The sequence below is a fragment of the Prinia subflava genome, chromosome 1 (assembly GCF_021018805.1).
Source record: "Prinia subflava isolate CZ2003 ecotype Zambia chromosome 1, Cam_Psub_1.2, whole genome shotgun sequence".
Classification (NCBI taxonomy): Eukaryota; Metazoa; Chordata; class Aves; order Passeriformes; family Cisticolidae; genus Prinia; species Prinia subflava.
In genome coordinates, this window is record NC_086247.1 from 90969625 (window position 1) to 90989275 (window position 19651).

Below are 19651 nucleotides of genomic sequence, written 5' to 3' on the forward strand. Positions count from 1 at the left end.
TCCTAAACATACACCCAGGTCACCCAGGATGGTGGGCCATGTTTAAAAGTGACTGTGGGCAGACTGAAACACCCTTGTGTTTTACCTAATGACTTGTCTTTTGGTAGGGAACAGGTGTTTTATAATGTACTTTGGACAGAAAGTGAAATTTTGATGAAAATTTAAATGGTGTTAGGTCCTTAGAAATGCATAAAATTATCCATTGCTTAATCTGTTATACACACATACATGCTTTTGCCTGCAAAAGAGGCTGAATCACATCTCTACCTTATTTGATGTAATTATGCTGGTTGTAAAATAAAATACAATCAATACGGAGTTTTTCTGGGTTTATTTGCCATATGTGGCACAGAAAACCAAATGGTAGGTTATCACTGAATTTTTATTTCAAGTATCCTACACACATCTAAATGTAAAAATTACAGAAAAAAAAAAAAAGTAATGTTGCATTCCTTCTTTACTATGTTCTAAGTAATTTGCATATCCCTTGTAACTAGAAGTCATTCTGGTCAGGAGCCTCTTAGAGCAATGCAGACATCTGCCCTGCTCACAGACCCAGTGCTGAGTGATGTACAGCTTTCTTCCCATCAACACTTCAAAATTAGTCAAAGGATTACAGAAAGATCTTTTTGTCAACAGCTTGGAATTCCAAGCTGCATTAAAAATTCTAATGTTGCTGGTCAGTTCTTGAAGTATTTTTTTAAGACTGTGTTCTTCAGGGTATGAAAGTTCTGATGTTTGGGCTCAAATTCTGACATTATGGTATAAGCAACCACAGTCATTTTAGACTCCTCTTCCTTCACGTTCTGCCCTAGCAATCCAACAGAGGGAGGTTCCTTGGATTCAGAGCCTAGGATCACTTGAACTTTGGTCCAAAAGGAGAAGTCTCTCCCCTTTATTGTGGGCCTGAGTTCAGCTTTTCTCATGTCCTTTTTTCACATACATACCCTGCCAATACCAAAGCTCCCATGTCCCATCTTCCATTCCTGTACCTCATAGCTAACTTAGTGTATCCCAAGGACGTGGTTGGTTGATTTCTTCTAAGCCATGGCTTTGGTCCTCACTCATGTAACTTGACTGACATAAGTGTTGCATATGTTTGGCTCCATGTTTTGTAAACCACACAAGAAGTCATCTTAATATGTCCTTAATATCACAGTCTTCTTCATTCTTATTTAGGATTAATCTTATTTAGGATTAACAGTCTCTTTGAAGCTTCCTATAGATTAATCTGGAAAATACTGTCCCTATTTCTCCTGCTGAAATAAAAAGTTAATTCAGTCCAAAAAGATTTTGAGAAAATCTTTTTCCTGTGCTCTGTCACTCTAAGATTTAAGAGTGGATGTTGCTCTGATCCATCCAGTGCAAGAGCCTGAAGTTACCCCTTCAGCCTACTTGAACATCACATGATGAGTTACATCTCATTTGCGGTAAAGGAACCCCATCCAGGATCAGGCTCAGAGCAAAAACAGCCCTGCACTGATATCTTCTCATATCCCAGCACTTGCTGTGTTTGCTTTGGAAAGGTGGGAGGTATCAGTCTAGTGAAGAGCTTTATCTGCTGGCTTCTCACAGCCATGGCCTCCCATAACTCAGTCTTCATGTTAGAAGCATATTTCTCATGTTAAAAGCTCAGATAAAGAGTGCTTCACAGCAGAATGAAATAAAGTTGATACCAACTTCATAACAGCATTGTAACATGTTGTGTAGCTGTAAAGGTATTTCCTAGCTAACTAACTCTCAAAAGTTACCGTAGTGCATAACAGTGCTTGTTGAAGGCTTATCCAGCTCAAGCAGATCACTGACAAGGCACCTGTACTTTCAGGCTGTTATGAAGAGACCATATATTATCATTTTTTTCCTCTCCGTACCACTCAGCCATCCAGCTTGTGTTTACTGATGAGTCCACAGTGCCATGAACTTCAACTTAGACAGGACTTGAAGTGAGCTCATTTTTGCAAGTGCTGCCGCTGTTTAAATGCTGGAAAGTTGTTATTTCATGTACATTGATGAGGGTGAGTATGTGCTTCATATCTGGTCTGGTTTTTTGGTCATTAGGAGACATAGTCTCTTTTCTTAGACATGTCTAAAAGAGAAAACACAAAGGAAAGCTTAGAACTGAGAATTCCTATGAAAGGCAATTAAAAAAAACTTTTGAAGGTTTTCCTTTTTCTCTTTGCTAACCATAGCTCACTACACCTTTCCCATTCATCACTGGAAGCACCCAGTACCAATGAAAGCTGCTGTTTCTTCTAAATCAATTAACTTTATAGGACAAAAGCCTCAGTCAGAAAAGGAAATTTATATTTGATTCACATTTTCATCTCAACAGGCCTTGCATCAAGCTATTGCAAGTGTGCTTCCACCTGCCTTCAATGCAAGCCAGTGCCTGAATTATTTTCATCAGGTTGTCAAAGTAAAGCCCCAGTCCTGCCAACCAGTTCTAAAGTGAATGTCGCTGTTGAGTTTAGTGGAGATAAGTCACAATCTTCACTAAAGAAGAGGACAAGGCAACCTGTAAGAACTTAATAGGCATTTAAATAATGAACCTCATTTATGAGATCAGGTCAATATTAAATTTTGATGAAAGCTAGGTTGATACCTGAGACAGGGCCTCACCCAAAAGTAAGATACACGTAATTTCACCAGAGTGATTATCTTCACTACACAGCTCTGCTTTTTATAACTGCACCACTAAAACTGAGACTTTTTTTTATGTAAGGGGAGGAGAAATTTCTGTAGACATCTGAAATTCTTTCAGGACACTGAGAAGAACATGGGGCATCTGTCTCTTCTGTGTGATACCTTTGCTTTCATACTTCCATCCTAACAAATTCCTACAAGATTTATCTCATCAAAATTTAGTCTGAATGGCACAAATTACTGGCAGAATTGTCAATCTAAAAAAGAGACAGGCATAAATTTAATTGCTCCCTGAAGATACATGGAAAGCTACATTTAGTGCAGCTAATTAGATACACTCTGATCAACAGTTATGATTCATCTACTGAGGTACAAAACAAGAAGGCAAATATTAAATAGACAACAAAGGTTAAATCTGACCTCCCAAAATGCTGGGGCTGGTTTTGGTTTGGTTTTTATTACAAATGCAGCCAGTGATGCACTGTACTAGCACCCAGAATTCCTGCTGCCTCTGAGCCAGGAGGTGCAGACCTCTTCATGAAGGGGTGACTTCACTGCCACTGCATGCCAAGCATAGTTTTTCTTCTGTGGAGTGAGCTTCCCAAGAACTTAGTCTCCCTTTCTTTCCCAGAACTACCAGCCATCAGTGAAGGTATGGATAAACTCACCAATGAGGTTTTTCTCCATGTATTTTAAAATGTCTGTTTAACAAGAAGGACGTGACTTCACAAAAAAATCTCATCTAAAATTGGGTTGTCACCAATTTACCAGTACAGAAACTGAGGCAAAAAGCAGGTGGACTTGGACATGTCCATCATGCCAGCACACAAAGCAATTCCATATCTGGGGAAGGGCTCCCAGGGCTCTCTGCCTCCATCTTGGACAAATGCTGTTCCCAGGTGCTAAACCAGCAGACCTGTTGCTGTGCCCTTAAACTGATAAGTAGTTTACATGGAGTAATTGGAAGCAGAAAAGAGCATATAGAGTGCAGGAAAATATCTGATAGTTTGAGGTAATCAGAGTTAGATCAGTTAGACCAGATCAGACCAGTTAGATCAGATCACATCTCTCCTTGGAACTCCATCCTCATGTACCTGAGTTTAACCATAAATTAAGTATAGATACCAACTTCAGACCAGCTGTGTTAAAGCAGTGCTATCAGAGAAAATGAGTGGGGGTATCTTGGTTGGTATTGTTGCTTTGCTTATAAGAAAGGGAATTACTTACACACGTAAAGAAGATGAGCAGCAAGTAAAAAATCCCAAGGCAAGTAAGCATCAAGAGCTCGCTTTTGTATTTTTTTAATTTGTCCCCTTCTGTTCCAGGGCAACCTAAAATGTAAAGCAAGGTGTTACATTGCTCTGGTGTTTGTAAAATATTTTAAAACTGTTACCTTCCTGACATGCCATGCAGAGCATGGGGCAGTCAAAGGCCTCCACTGTACCTGTTACTTTTAATGTGACAGTGCTGCTCAGATTACGTTCTCCATCCTGCCCCTCCAAAGTGCACTTGTATGTCCCGCTGTTCCGGCTGGTCGCATTTTTGATCCTCAGTGAAAAGGAGGTGCCATTGGAGAGCTCCAAGGACCCCTCAACTTCTCGTGGATAATCAGTTTCCACATGAAGGACTTCCCATGCTATTTCTTCGCTGTCTCCGGCCATCTGGAAAACACAAATAGATTTCTCTTATTGGGCAACAGTGTCATACTCAGTTTTAGAGTGAAGAAAATTTTAAAGCCAGCTTAAGGCTGAAAATGCAGAGGCTGAAGAGAGGCAGGGTGGAACACAACCTCAAATCCATTTAATACGTTCATGCTTGCAATCCAAAAGTATATGGGGTTTTGCTTAAACAGACCCTATATATAAATAGGAATTATAGAACTATTCTTCTTAAGCTGCCTCACCTGATCAGCAACATCACAGAAGGCAGGGGTAGAGTCTGCTCTCAGTGGGCCTATGCAGAGGCCCCAGAATAGTTCAGACTGAGAGAGACAGTCCCTGGGGATGGAGCAGAGGTGGCAAGAGAGAGCCCTACCCAGGTGCTTAGCGGTGGCTCTGGAGATCAGAGGTGCCCAGGAGACCATGGCAGCAGACAGGGAGGCTCCACTGCTGCCTGTGCTTGCCCTGCCAGCACACCTTCTGCCATGCAGTGGTGACAATTAAACTTGCTAACCCAGCAAGTGTGCCACTGCACGAGGGCCCTGCCAAGCACAGCCTGGCATTCTCCCAGCGGCTGCACAGCCCAGAGTTCCCTGTGAGAATGCAGCCCTGGAAACGGCACTTTCCTGTGCCAGTTTCTGTGTAGCTGACCCCTGAAACCATGCTGCCTCTCTGGAGGAACGGAGGTTTCCCCCCACCCCACTTCCCTCCCTTCCACTCATGATTGGAACCAAAGAACAAAAAATTGCTCTGACTCCTTCAGATTCAGTTGTGTGAAGGTCACAAGCAGGTTCTGGTGCACTTGGGGAGCATTTGTATGTTGAATTTCTTAATTGTAACCAGAAGAGCTACATTCCTTGGCATTGCTGAGAGGCTGCGGGAGAAATGAAGTGTATTCCCAGAACAGTTCGTACTGCGGGGCGATAGGATGCTCTGAAAATGACAATTGGCTGGGAACCACAAAGAAGAGAGAAATCACTAAGTTGATTTGAAAGATGGAAGAAGGGTTTGAATTAGCCTGTGTCCATTCTTATTCATCCGAGTTGCTCTCTGGGATTCGAGGCAGCACGCCCTCCAAAAAGGTTTCCCAAGTAATGAATTCAATCTTTCTGTGGACCAGCAGAGCCAGAGCCAGCTCATAAGTCCAAGGCTCAGCATTTCAGGCAAACGTATAACTAATGTAAGCCAAGGTTTTTTTATTATTATTATTTTATTTTAATAGACACATTTTTGGGTCATATGTTGGTGCTTACTTTCTATCAGCATAGCTACTGCATCGGGGTATAACAGTTACACCATAAGTTATTAAAATTAACACAACTTTCTCATACTGAGGCTAGGAGTATCTGGTTTCCCTTTCATGTGTTTGCAGGAGGAAAGCACACTCCTGCTTTCTCACACTCCTGAGAGCCTGGAGAGAAATACGGGTCTGATGCTCCCTTACACATTGCTATTTTTGCCACCTAAAATGGTATAAAAATAAGCTGCAATTTGGACAACTTCTCGGGAACTGAGGAGTGAGACTACAGCACAAGATTTCCTTAATTGTAAAGATTCTTTCTCAGAAAGGTTTGGGGTTTTTTAGTGCATCAGCTGAAACACAGAGCAGTAATTTCCTGGGGCTTTCCACACTTTACCAGAAAGAGGGAAGAATCTTTCTCTTAATTCCCCAGTAAATTTACCCCAGCTTCTTTTTCTTATTACACTCAGCCTCAAGCAGCTACAAGACAAGCGCTATGTATGGTGGCTTTCAGGCTGTAGGGACTTCACTGTGCTACAGGGATTTCAGCATTTTCAGGCCTTGCACATTGTCAGAGATGTGGCCAGAGGAATTCCAGTACCCAGGCTGCGCTCAGCTCTGGTTACAACTAGGTCAATAGCAGTTAAGTGGATATAGTTGACCTCCCTCAGATCTAATTTTTGCCACTCTCCCTTCCCTTACCACCCCTTTCCTCAGTGAAATTTAAAACTGCCTGCAGGGCAATAAAAGGAACCAGCCTGGCTGCCCTTTGCATTGCCCTAAATTGCAGATAGGATGTCTGAGCTACACACTAAAAATTAGATTTGTTTAGGGATTTTTGGTTTTGTTTTTTTCCTTTCATTTACTGGCAGCATAAATAATTGCTGTCTTGGGTGGTAAACGGTGGTGTGATTCTTGTGGCTGAGATCTGGGAATGAGAAAACACTTTGATCTTTCTCTATGCAATTGCAATCAGCCCTGCTCCTATAAGGGAGAACTCAATTAAGTCCATGCATCCCATGCCTGACCATGCACTTATTTCAAGTGAGATTTTGGGTAAATGATTTAACTTCCCTATTTCATGGGAACAGGGACAGGATTGATTATTGCCTCCAAAGCTTTTTAAGGTGCTTGGTTGCTGTTGCAAGCACAATGATGGTGACCCTGCAGACAAGACTGTCAGAATTCTGCCTTAGACATGCTCTGTGTAATGCAAAGCTGTGCCATGAAACTGCACTAATAAGAAGCTTTTCCCCAAAACAAGAAGAAAAAGTTACTTTGTGGCCTTATCTGGCTCCCTCGTTTGGCAGAGAAACCACTGGTTACTTGGATGGGGATTGTGAACCTTGCATTTGGGGAGGAGGAGGAGGAAGGGGTCATATGTGTGGGTTTAATTCGAGGTTTGCACACCTTTCTTCCTGCATTAAATCTCCTCTTTACTGAAGGGCAAGGGCAGGCAAGGCAGTCTGCAGGGGTGCTGTGTGCCTAGCAGCATTCCAACATTTTTTAGGCTGCAGAGACATCTGGTGGCATTTTTCCAGCCTCTGCAAGCAGTGCATCCACCCTTACTCAGAGGTCACAGCAACCTTTTCTCTGATGCCTGAACCAAGCCTTTTTCTACAGCAATCCTATCTCCTGTTATCTTATTAAAAATAAAAACAAATACCTCCCTCTTTTTTTAAATTCTCTATGTGGTGAGAAAATATCTGAGCAAATTTGCAGAGTGCATCCTCATATCCCAGCTGTATAAAAGGAAGTCCATGAAATGTTCAGTCAGGTCATTGTTCTGCCTCTTGCTCTATTCAAGATAACCTCTTTCCCACCCCAAACCTAATTAAAATTACAAAAATTCCACTTTGCTTGCAACCTCCTGTGAATTACTTGGCAGGCTCTCTCACTGGACAGATCATTTTGCGGCTCAAGCTTCTATGATAAACCAGCTCTAATTCATGCCAAGTGTCCTCCAGGTGATACCACAGCCCAAGGTAAATGCTGGGGCTTTTACCTAATTAGTTCCACACAAGCTTAGAGGGATCAAAGCAAGCACTGCCAGAGACAGCAATGCACTTGTGTAGGGACCATCCTCTCCTTTAATCAGAAAAAAAAATCTTTTCTTCCCACGTTTCATTTGTATTTCATTTCCCTTCCACCTCACTGCTGAGCAAACTGCAGCATGCCAGCTTTCCCTGCTCCCCACCTCCAAATGGAGGAGAAAAGGAAGGAGGTCTGTTCCTGCTCCCATGTTTGCTGCTAATGGCTTTACCAAAATTTAAAAAGCAAATGATGGCTTATGTGGGGACAGGTAGAAAATTCTACTAAATCTATTTTCATTAAAAGGGCTTTTTTACCAAGCAGTCTGCTGGGATTTAATTCCCCCAGAATTTTGCTGGGGAACAGGGACTTGCTGGCAACATAGTTCTTCCTATCTGCATAAAACTACCCATTAAGAAAATTTTTTAAAAATTAAAAAGAAGAAATGTGAGTTTATGTTTAATGTCACATATACGGTGTCCTTCAGCAACGTCTGTGGCAGACTTTCAGAAATCCCCTGGCAGAATGTCTTCAGCAGATGCTGAAGGGAGGTGATCTTTCCCCTCTGTTCAGTCCCTGCTGAGACACAGCCTGGAGTGCTGGGTTCAGTGCTGGGCTCCCAGGGCAAGGCAGACATGGTCATATCTGAGGGAGTCCAGTGCAGGGGTACTAAGATGAGAATATCTTGGAGCACCTGACACGAGCAGAAGGTGGAAGAGATAGTTCAGCCTGGAGGACACCAGGCTCAGCATCATCTTATCAGCATTCATTCAGCCTGATTAAGAGGGGGATAGAGAAACTGAAGCCAGACTCTTCTCAGTGGCCTTCAGAGGCAAGACAAGGGGCAATGGGCACAGACTGAAATTCAGGAAATTCCACTTAAACAAAAGAATAACCCTTTTAACTGTAGGGATGGTTGAACACTGGAATGGGCTGCCCAGAGAGGGTGAGGAATCTCCATCCTTTGAGATATTCAGGACTAAACTGGACACAGCCTTGAGAAGCCAGATCTAGTTGTCAGTTTTTAGTGAGTTTAATTCAGTTATTCTAGTTCTGAAAATCTTGGAAACACATGTTCTAAAGAGGCTGTGATTTTCCCACATGTATTCTCTAGTCAATTGACCGATTTCTATTAAGTTTATCCTAGCCCAGCACTTTTTGGTAAGAACGGTGGTGGTGATACAATGGATCTTAAAATGGGATATGTTTGATTGAAAATACCACTGAGCTGATATTTTTCTGTTTTCTGACTGGATGAATTATGAGACACAGGTAGAACAAGGAGGCCCCCAAAATTTGGGTGCTCTTCAGCAAATATTTTTTTCAGAGAATTAAAAACAAGGTGGAAGAAGGAGGAACACTTTCCTCAGTTCTCACTGGCTAGGTTTTAGCTATTGTTTTGAAAACTGCTACAGCATTACATGGTAGTACCCTAAAAAGTCAATTCACCCATGCTGTAGTGCTTGCACTCATCTAATCAATTAATATTTAATTTTATCATGAACATGTGAGAGTGAGCGGTTCTCACATTAACTCATGTTCTCTGGTCTCATTCAATACCTTTTCTCATCAAACTTTTCCCACACTAAGGTGGTACACTGTCTTCCAGGTAAATCAAAGTGCCAATATAAACCACTTCTCCCATATAAGAAAATTTTTATTTCAGCAAAAATGGTTGAGGTCCAAAACTGATGTCAGTTTAAAGGTGGAACATATTAACATCAGATTATTTTCTAGTGGGGGGGGAGATAATTGTAAAAATGGTTTTGTTTAAAATTATACCAGGCATAATGGCCAAGTTGAAATTTCTGACTGTTATAGAGAACTAAAAATCTACATACAGCCAAAAGAAATTTATTTTCTGAAGCAAAATATATAGAATTCTGGCAATGCCCAATAGCCAACATATAATGAAACACAACTGAGCTGAAACAGCTTAATAGGTGTATTTTTCAGCACAAAAACGCTTCCACACTCGATTAGTGCTAAAGGTGCATCCATATGGTTCCTATACAGTGTCATGTAGAGATACCAAAGTTAAATTTGAAAATAACAGACATAAATTGTGGGCACATGTGAGTGAACTCTGAGTATGCTCTAAAAAGGGAGGGGGGTTGAGGGGGGAGATGAGGAAAGAAAATCCAAAACCCAACCCCAAAACAACAGCAAAGGAGCTATGTTTGACACATGAGTCAGCTGGAAAAGCCCTTTGACTCACTCACACAGATTCTTTATTGTTTAGTTGGTTTGGCTTGGTTTGATTTTTTTTTTTTTTTTTTTTTTTTAAGCTTAGGGCATCCAGCCTTAGCTCATGTCAGACAAAAGAATTGTTTTGGTCATGAAATCATTTCCATTGCTCCCTTCCTGTCTAAATCATCAATGTGATGGAGCTACTTGGGGATGAAGAGATGTGTGAGGAGCATTGGACTGCATTTCTCTGCGTAGGTTAGAAATTCAGCTGAACTAATTTAGGAAATATTTACCTATGCTAATATATCACAGCTACGCACTTTTAGCAAAAGTAGTTTCCTTTGAAGGAAGGTGCAGTCAACATTGTATGTATAAAATGTTTATTCTTGTTTTGTCATATGAATACCCCCTCTTATTCTGCCACAATTTTATATTTTTCAAGGAAGTGCTATAAAGTTAACAGATTTCTCTCCACTGAAACATGGTCCTCTTTCCTCTTCCTGAAAATTTGTTTTAGATTAAGACTCTTCTGGCTATCACATGAACAAAATAGTGTAATATCCACTGGGACTTCATTTGTGTGTGTTTAAACTTGATTTTCAAACAGGATATAAAGTGATAATTATGAGGGTTTATGAAGGGGTTTTTATTTTCAATGTACTGCACAAAGAGAAACTGTTCAGTTTTCAATAGCCCTACAAGGCAGAAAGGTAAGTAAAGTGTCATTACCCAGATTCTTGTCTTGTAGGTGGGCTATAGAGATTCAAACCAGCTTTTCCACAGACAAAAAGATTTTCCACCCAGTATCTGGGTGCTTTGGCAAAAAAGACCTAGTTTTCAGTTCTCAGCTGGCAAACTTCCATGCTGCTCATATATGGGTTTATGGCATGCAGGGTACCCAGCGTTCCTAAAAAAGTACCACACTGCAAGACCATCATCATCATGAATTATTTTCCATAGCGAATGGAATGAGAGCTGCACCAGGCTGGAAGAGGACTTGGTAATCTATCTTCTCCCCAGTGTGTTCAGCTTTTTTAAGTAAAAATCATTTTGTGTGAGCTGACTGATTGTGGTCCCGATTCTGCACACAACTACTTACACAGGTGACTTCCTGCATAAGAATAATTAGCTCAAATGATCCTGGATGCACACCAGGTCAAACATATCCATGTGGGGTTTTGGGGGGTTTTTTGGGGGGGGTTTTGGGGGGTGGTTTTTGAGGGGGGTGGTTTTTTGGGTAGTTTTTTTGGTGGTTTTTTTGTTGCTGTTGTTTGGGGTTTTTGTTTGTTTTTTTTCACTATGAGACATTAGCAAAAGCAAAGGAATTGAATGCAAACCTTCTTTTTCACACCCAGTTGGATTTTGACACCAGAATATTAACTCCATTAGACAATTACTTCTCTATACAGCATATACTTTTAAATTACAATCTTTTTTTTTAGCAGATTGTAACAAACTGGCCCTTAATTGGTCTGAGCACACAGAGGTGCCAGTGGGAAGGAGGGGTTTGCTCACAGAACATTCACCCTGTGCAAACAGCTGCACAAGCAACACCGAAACATTGCCAACATCATTTTTTTTAGGCAACAGAAGCAAAGGTTAATTGCTTGCATTTACTTCACAGTCCAAAGTGACCTCATACAAAAGATTTTGCCTAACAGCTGCTTGAACTTTACAGCCTGAAATTTTATACAATTTGTTGGAATTACCTTTTAATTAGTCCTTTGGGGTTATATGTGGTGTTTATTGATTAATCCTTCAGTAGTTGTTTTTAAATAATAGAGTAATTACCTGTGTTGGGTAGCCCAGTCACACTCCACCATTCCCTCACCCTCCTTTGCAGTGTTGAGTGGGGACAGCAGCACAGAGCCAAAGTGTAGAGAGGGGAGGAGAAAGATTTTCAAGCTGCTGCCTATTTAGCTAGCCCCACAAGTAGCAGTATTGCTTGTTCAGCACAAAGCACTGAGCCTAGATTGCTTTTCCCCATGGAGAGTCAGGCTTTTTAGATTTGGTGCTCTGCTTTTCCTAATACGGCTGCAACTGTGGCTTGGGCTGGTGTCACTGCCTGCCTGTCCCCAGTTCCCACCTCTCTCACGGGACAAGGAAACAGAAGGCTGCAGTGCCATGGTTGGTGCCATCAGCCCCTGAGGACTGTGGCAAGAGCTGACAATAGCCAGATTTTTGTTACTTTTTGTGTCAGCAGAGAAAATAAGTCCGAGGTTCTGTCATGCTGGACACTGGAAAACCAGTCTTTTCCTGAGCAAAGCAGTTGAAGCAGGAAGAGCAAGGAGACCATGGAGAGAGTGGGGATTGTAGGGACAGGGCAGGGGACATGCAGTGACAGTCTAGACTGTGACAGCATGACTGCTGTAAGGGGAAGCAGCACCAGAGGGTGCTGCCCCACAAAAGGCATCATCAAAATATCATCCTCCTGTGCACGTGCAGTAATTTTGTGCCCAGGTGGAACTGCAAAGAGCTATGAGGCAACACAGAATTGGTTTTGTAGCCTTTCCCTATATTTCTTAATCAGGGAATGGCTTTTGGCTGCTGTTTGCTGCTTGGCCTTCTCAGCTGCCACTGAACTTGGGGAAGCAAATGCTTCTGGAGGATCCCCACACTTCAGCCTGTTTTTGTTTTCATTGACTTCCAACACTGCTGTGGGGGAGACTTTTCTGGGATCCAGTCAGTCTCTCTGTTTATTCCTCCTCCACGCCCTACCACTTCTGCTCAACTCCTCCTGGTCCACCCCTCAGCATGGTTTGCCTTCCGTGAGCTCCCTGCCCTTCCTGGACACTGTGGGAGAAAGGGAACCTTCAATAATTAACATGTATCGGGATGAAAAATACAGATCCTTATCCAGCTTTTGAAGCAGAAAACAAAAAAAAAAGTAAGTTGACTCATATTCCATATCCCATAGTAAAGTTCAACCAAAAGCATTATTCTCTGCTGTTTACCAGCCGTACTTAGTTCAACAGTTTGGATGCTACACTTGGTGGGTTGGCAGTCAGATGTTCAAAACAGCTTTTCTGAGGTGCAGTTTTCATCTAGTCTGTAGGGAAATGCTCAGTGTTCTACCAGCAATGAAATTCAGATGCACTGCAAGTTTCAACCTCAGAAGCTGTATCTAATAACAAACACTGTTTGTTGGTTTACTGTAGGAAATAAGTTTAAAACTGTATCTGACCAAACTGCTGAGGGAGCCAAGGCTGTGGCTTTAGGTTCTGTCAGAGATAAATTAACAGTTTTCAACACCCATAAAGATGGTTTTTTCCTCTTCCGTTCCGTTGCTCTACCATCACATAGGAAAGTAATTCAGCTCTGTAACCCACAAAATTTTATTTACAGATTGATTTTCTGCTATTATTGCAAGCAACAAACAGTTGACTTAACAGGTAACAAGAGGACCACCAGGACTGGCCCAGGAAAAGCAGCAAGAGTGTAGGTCTGGGAGTGGGGAATGGGAGAACAAAACCTTTGTTGTTTTCTTGTTAATTTGGCTCACATCATAAGCTGAAGCTCTGCGCTGAGATGTAAACACACGGTGCCGTACAGCTTATCAACAACTACCTCTTCTTGCCACTGGGCAATCCTACCTCTCTAAGAAATTTCACCTTGATAATGCTGAGCAGGACTTTTCTGCTCATTAGCTGATTGATTCCTGTAAGCCCTCCTGTACACAGGTGGTCAGCAGGGCTCTCCTGCTCTGGAGAGAGAAACTCTGAATCAGAGCAGACAAGATGTGATTTTTACTTCATGACTGGAAAGAGATAACTCAATTTCTAGCTCTCCATCTGCCTTCTGCTCACACTCTGCCCTTATGCACACTCCACTAATCAAATCTTCCTAAAGAATACCAAGTACTTTTTTAGTTCTTCTATTTCAAGGAAAAAATCATCTCCTGTTTGGAAGGGATTAAACAAGAGCAACATCATTGATGTTGCAAGGCTTAAATACCTTTTTTTTTGCTCTGAAGAAAATCCTGGAAGACTCCTCTTTGGAGTAGTATTTGGCAGATTGTACATGGGGCATCACTTGAATTTTGATCCACAGAAACCAGCAATAATTAGATGGAAAAGCAGGCCAAGAGCAATTCAGGGAATCGCACTCAAATAGCCTATCTCCAATGACATGGAAAAGGCCTGTTCCCCACAGTCAGCTCAAGGGTTTGCAGTGCTGCCTTCTCCCTGCTGCACTACAGGAGATGCCTGTGCAGAAAGCAACCCGTTTCATACAAGACAAGCCAATATCAGATAGGAAAGCAAAGCAGACTACTTAAGTAACTTAGGGTTTTTTCTTACTTTATACCAAGACGCTGTCTGGTAGGAGATTGAGGGGTCCTGAAGAGCTTTACAGGGCAGCACTGCTTCCTCAGCACACCTCACAGCAACATCTGCGATCATCACAGAAGTCCCACGGATCAAGCACCAAACTGCAAAGCACAAGTACACATCACCTTTAAAAGAAGTTGCTTACACAATCCTTCCTGTCTTCCCAAAACACATCCCCACAAAACAAACATGAAAGACCAGAAGGAAAATTGCAGGGCTGCCCACTTACCATTGCACAGGAAGATGAGCAGAGCGTAGTCTCCCAAAGACATGGCTTTTGCCTCTTCAGATCCCAGGGCAGCTACAGCGAGCCTCTCTGCAGAATGCACTGTGAGAGCAGAGTGAAGCTGTGACTGCTTCTAGAGTGATATTTCTGAAGGCAGGCTGGGGAATCCCCCAGACTTGAGGCTTTTGTCATAGGGAAAATCCCTATACGTACACCAAGGCTCCTCCCCCTAAATCTGTGAGGTCACTCCCATTTCTGCAAGCACTTGCAGTGGTAGGAACTCGTCTCCATTTTCTCTTTTTTTCTGCCCCTCTGTATTGATCTGAACAGAGTTAAGTTTGACCAAGGGGCACTGTGGGCTGGTGTGAAGGCCATCAAAATCAGCACTGAGCAAATCTCTCTTGAGTGACAAGATGTCAGGGGAAAGGGCTTGTCAGCTCAAAATCCCCTCTCAACCTCCCCTTTGCAGTTCTAATAGCTCAGTGCCTGTGCAAAGGTTGGCTTTATGATGTGACATTTCTGAAACCACATTTAAGACCTCAGGTCACAGTGCCACAGAAACACTTTGACTTGGGGCTAAGGGCTAAACAGGAATTATCAGCATGGCTGAGCAAAACAAGTTGTATTTCAGTAGAGTTACACATTTAATTCTGCAAGTAGGCACACATGTTGTAGAACATCACCTCCTCTTAGCATGTTTTGTCATTTTCAAGACAAACAAAGGCATCTGGAGTGACATAACTTCACAAATTGTATGCTGGAAAATTTCATCATGGAAAAGGTCAAGGCAGCTCCCAGAAGAGGAACTATTTGAACATCCCCTCTAGGTATCTGGAGGGGGGAGGGAAAATCCTTTCCCTGTGATGAGTGAGAGCTGTTTACCCCTGGAGAATTTTTGAGGAAGTCCAAGGTCGATCACAGAAGCATTTACAAATCCTGAAACTGAAAGTTGCTGATGTTATTTTTGGAAAACACTCGTGGCTGCTGTCGTTAGGCTACTGAGATCATGATGAAGAGAGCTATTTAGGAGAGGAGGATTTGAGATTTTATGGGTGGAGAATGTATGGTCAGCCTCCTTTGAAAACCAGGGTTCTGGGAGCCACTCCAGTCTGGGCACCTAAGTCCAAATCACCTCTAGAAAACTTTGTGAGGAGAAATCAGTTTGACAAGTCCTCACCATGCAAAAGTCCTACTCAGATAGGTAAATGCTGTGAGTGGGTAACACTTTTGGAAACTCCAGTCTGATATGTAAAGAAAGTCAGACAACAATTTCACTGGGGGCCTCACTGTTGAAATAGCCCACTTATTTTTAAAGCTTTTTGCTTCTATCTTCATTGACCATAATGGTATATATAACAGGCTCTAAGCTTTATTTTTCTCTTTATGTTTTCTGGTTTCAAGGACCAGGACGTCAATCTATTACTTAGAAAGTGCAAGTGAAATATAAAACCCAGTGGATCTCTTGAGAGTGAAAGAAAATCACTTCTTTCTCCTGTGTGAAATAATAGAGTCCTTGAGAAGATAGAAGTGGGGGGAGGGGGCTGCTGAAGGAAATCTTAGAGAGAAGAGGGCTCCAGCTAATACATTTCACATCTGTTCTTCACTAAAATTATGACTTTTCTGCCCCATGAGTCAGTCACAAATCAAGCCTATCTCCAAGAAGGGCACTCAGCTTTCACCCAAGGGCCTCTTTCTGTGAGTCGTGCGGAGATACGTGTTTACCTTTCATAAACCCATCAAGAGGCACAACCTTTCTCTTTCTCCCTTTTCATCATGAGGAAACCCCCATGAGCAAACCACAGTCCCACTGAGGGTCAGCCCACAGCCTGGTGCCCTGGCCAGCAGCAGCTGGGGGGCTGTGACAAGCCTGGGGCTGGGGTCACAACGCCCACACAGAAGTACACTGAAGGTAACAGGCCAGGCTTCAGCACTGGGGAATGTACATGCCACACACGCTTGCCAAGGTGGTGTTAAACAACATTCTTCCTCGGTTAGTTAAAATACGGGACTCTTAAAAGCACACGGGTTTTCCCTCCAGGAAGGCATAACTTCAAACAAAACAGCCCTTTTCCTCCAGAAGTATTTGCAAGCTCAGCTGCTGTTCCACAGCACACTGCGTGAAGCAGGAGAGCAAGATATAAAAAACAAAAGCTGAAACTCCCTTTGCTAGGAAAGGAGAAATAATTTGGTTTCTAAATTTTCCCTGGTAGGGATTTTTTTCTTTAGGGAAAATTTGAACTGGGCTGTACTTTCCATCCTAACTTTTAATATCCTTTCTATGGTTTCAAAGATCAGATCTGTTGTCTCCAGAGCCCTGGTACCTGCTTTGGGTTTCAGTGGAAGCGATGGGAGCTCTGCGGCACGGGTCCGGGTGTGGGAGTGGAGAGGCAGCGATTGCCTGTCAGCCTTCTCCATGAGAAACAGATCCACACCTTTGAGGGCCCTCAGCAGCTGCAGGAGCTGCACAGTTTTATGAACAAGTGGAAGTTTATCATTAAATGCCTTGTTCTGTGAACCTAATGAGACCTGCTTAATACAGTGTGTCCCACTGCCTTTTGCTCTCCTTCCCTCTCCTGCACCACTCACTACAGCAGCCGTGAGCCCTCGATCCCACTGGGGAAGAGGCAGCATCTGCTCTGGTGAGTCCAGAACTGCACACGTGATGACTGACATTAGCAAGCAGTGTGTAAAACTGCTGTGTTCTGCCTACCCTCAGCAGAACCCTGTGTTCTGTCTTCCCTCAGCAAGGGTGCTCATTTGGATCTTCATCTTTGACCCAGCTGCTGATTTTCATGAATTTCATAGGCACTTAATTCTCTTTGAGCCTCGATCCCTCTGTCAGTTTGATAGAAAGCAGGTTCAGAACATACTGGCTGATAGACAGCCAGATGGCATGATCACAGAAATTTCATTCTCTGTGGGAAATGAGGCTAGAAGCACAAGGATGTGGGATGGATTCATACAATAAGGTTAAAAAGTCAAGACTGTATATTTTTCTGTGTTGATAGAGCCTTGGAAATTCTGTTCATGGAATCATATCCTGTTTCCTTGAACCAGGTAGGTATTACATCCCTCAGACACTTGCGTAGCAGAGTTTTCCTGATTTCTCACTCCAGTGTGTGGCTGCAAAATATATAAGAATGCTTATTTCATGTGCTTTCCCCTGGGTGTGAGCATTCATCAGGAAGCACAGCATTTAAGAAAAAAAAAACCAACTTAGGTCTCTACAAGGAATACAAAGCTCTCTACAGTGAAGGTTTAAAGGTTAAGACAAAGGCATCAAAACAGCTTGTCGCATTTTTGTCAAGGCACAGATTTTTCTGTATTTGGGATATGATTATCAAATATCATTTGTTCCACTGCTTTTAAGCTCCTGCTGTGAATAAGGTCCATCCACATGCTTCATGTCTGTTGTGAAGCCTCTGGTGAAGAAGGTTATTTATTATTATTAATCTCCTGTGCAGAAATAAAAATTGTCTGCTTCAGTTCAGCTAGCAAAACTGGAAGCCTTTTGCTATGTTTTAGCAGACAACTGTTTTGTAAATAATATACTGTGTGTACACTGCAATGTCAGCTGAGGGAGCAGTGACAGAAGAATCCACAGCCACAGAAGCAGAGCAGTCATGTAATTTTAGGGGCTCAGCAGAGCTGAAGCCACACCGTTTATTTTCCTGTCATGCCTTCATCTTGACACTGCCCACACCAGCAAGTGAAAGCAACTGAGACTTTCCAGGCTGCAGCTACTGAGAGGTGTGTAGATTACTCACAAACTGGAGTGAGAAAAGTTTGACAAGTCCTATTCTCTGCCCCTTTATGGCAGATGTTGAGTCAGGGGCTGCCTTTGCTATTTAAACAGTGACAATCCAGCAATACTGAGAAACCAAAACACTGGAACTCTGACCTGGCGGGGAGCACAGAGCTTTGTACTACAGACTGTCTGCTGCTGCCAGCTCAATTAATAACACCCAATTAATTATACACAAACAGCCAGTCCTCTGAAATGCCTGGACTTTGGAGTGAGCCATTTGAGATGTGCCAGCCATGTTTGTCAAAGTAGAAATTAAGAGCACTCATGTAGAAATGTAAGTGTGACCAAAGAACAGATCCAAAATGGAGACATACAAAATCAGAAACCTCTTTAGACACTGTTGGCCTGGGAGTTTAGGAATTGCCTTTAAGCAAGGAGAGAGTAAGAGATTATCTTAAGTTTATACAGAACTGTAAGAATTGGGATAAGGCTGTACTGAAGCTGCACCTTGTCCAGAATCTTGCAGCAGCAGGCAGTGAGCTGTCAGGTAGCTAAGCAGCCCAAGGTGCTGTCTTCAAACTGCAGTATCCACTGGAGATACACATTGAAATCTCACTTTTAAAAGGGCCCTGGATGCCCTTTTTCCTTCAGTTTGGTAGATGGTGCTTGTCTCACTAGGCCTGGGGAATATCTTGGACAGAAATCTTTGCAGTTTTCAGTGTACTCTTCATTGCTTGCCCTACATGTGGGGTCATCCATGCTGCCTTCTCCAGAAGGTAAAAAGCAGTATATTGCTCCTGCCATTTCTACTCAGTTCTGCAACACTAGTCCCCATATAGTCCCTGCATTGCAGAGGTCCTTCTTGGATCTTGCATCTCCTTGCTACACCCAGCCGGGCATTGTTTTATTAGAGGTCCAAAGTCCAGCATGCAAATCATACTGTGGAATTTTTTACTCTTCCTGGTGTTCCTCTCTCTTTTCTTTTACCTGCACAACTTCTCTAGACACATTCTATGGAACCTCTTACACTAGAAGAAGTTAGGGACCTCAGTAGATCACCTAGTAATCGTAGCTGATTCCGTGGCCCACAGGGAATGTAAGTCAGAAGCTCCTCTTGGGAGCAGCTTGCTGACAGCAAGCCTTACAGGATGCCCTGACTGTTGCTTGCCATCCAGGGACCCAGCCATGTACACACAGCCAAGCTGTGGCTCCTCTCCTGGTGCCTTCCAGACCTTTTGTTTGGGTTGTTTTTTTTAATACCTTCCCCATCTGTGGTCCCACTGAGTCATGGGATTTCCTGATCAACTTCCCCCACATCCCCAGCAGAAGAAAGAGGAAGCCTGGTGAAGAGTCCTGGTGACCATGATGTCTATATCCATTCCCTTTTCCTCTGAAGTCTCCCAGCACAGCATCAGTGAAAACTGTCCGCTGGCTTCTTGATGCCTTCAGAGTGGGTTGCATCCTCCTCTGGTTCCCTATCTGTAAATTCCTGATCTTTTGACATTGATCTTCCTTTCTTCTCTCCTTTGCTGTCTCTCATGATCATTTGGCTTTCTCCAGGCCTTTTGAAGAGCATGAGATCAGTGC

At 42.8% G+C, this 19651-nt stretch overlaps 1 protein-coding gene across 1 annotated transcript; it reads right to left on the reverse strand.

Annotated features, from left to right (window-relative positions):
• Positions 1 to 316: 316 nt before the first annotated feature.
• CD83 (CD83 molecule) lies at positions 317 to 14482 on the reverse strand. The gene is made up of 5 exons (XM_063420152.1): positions 14320 to 14482; positions 14061 to 14191; positions 4088 to 4304; positions 3871 to 3974; positions 317 to 2086 (listed from the first exon to the last, which is right to left on the reverse strand). Exons 1-5 carry the CDS (start codon positions 14360 to 14362, stop codon positions 1928 to 1930), a joined length of 654 nt encoding a protein of 217 aa, XP_063276222.1. The 5' UTR covers positions 14363 to 14482; the 3' UTR covers positions 317 to 1927.
• Positions 14483 to 19651: the final 5169 nt, after the last annotated feature.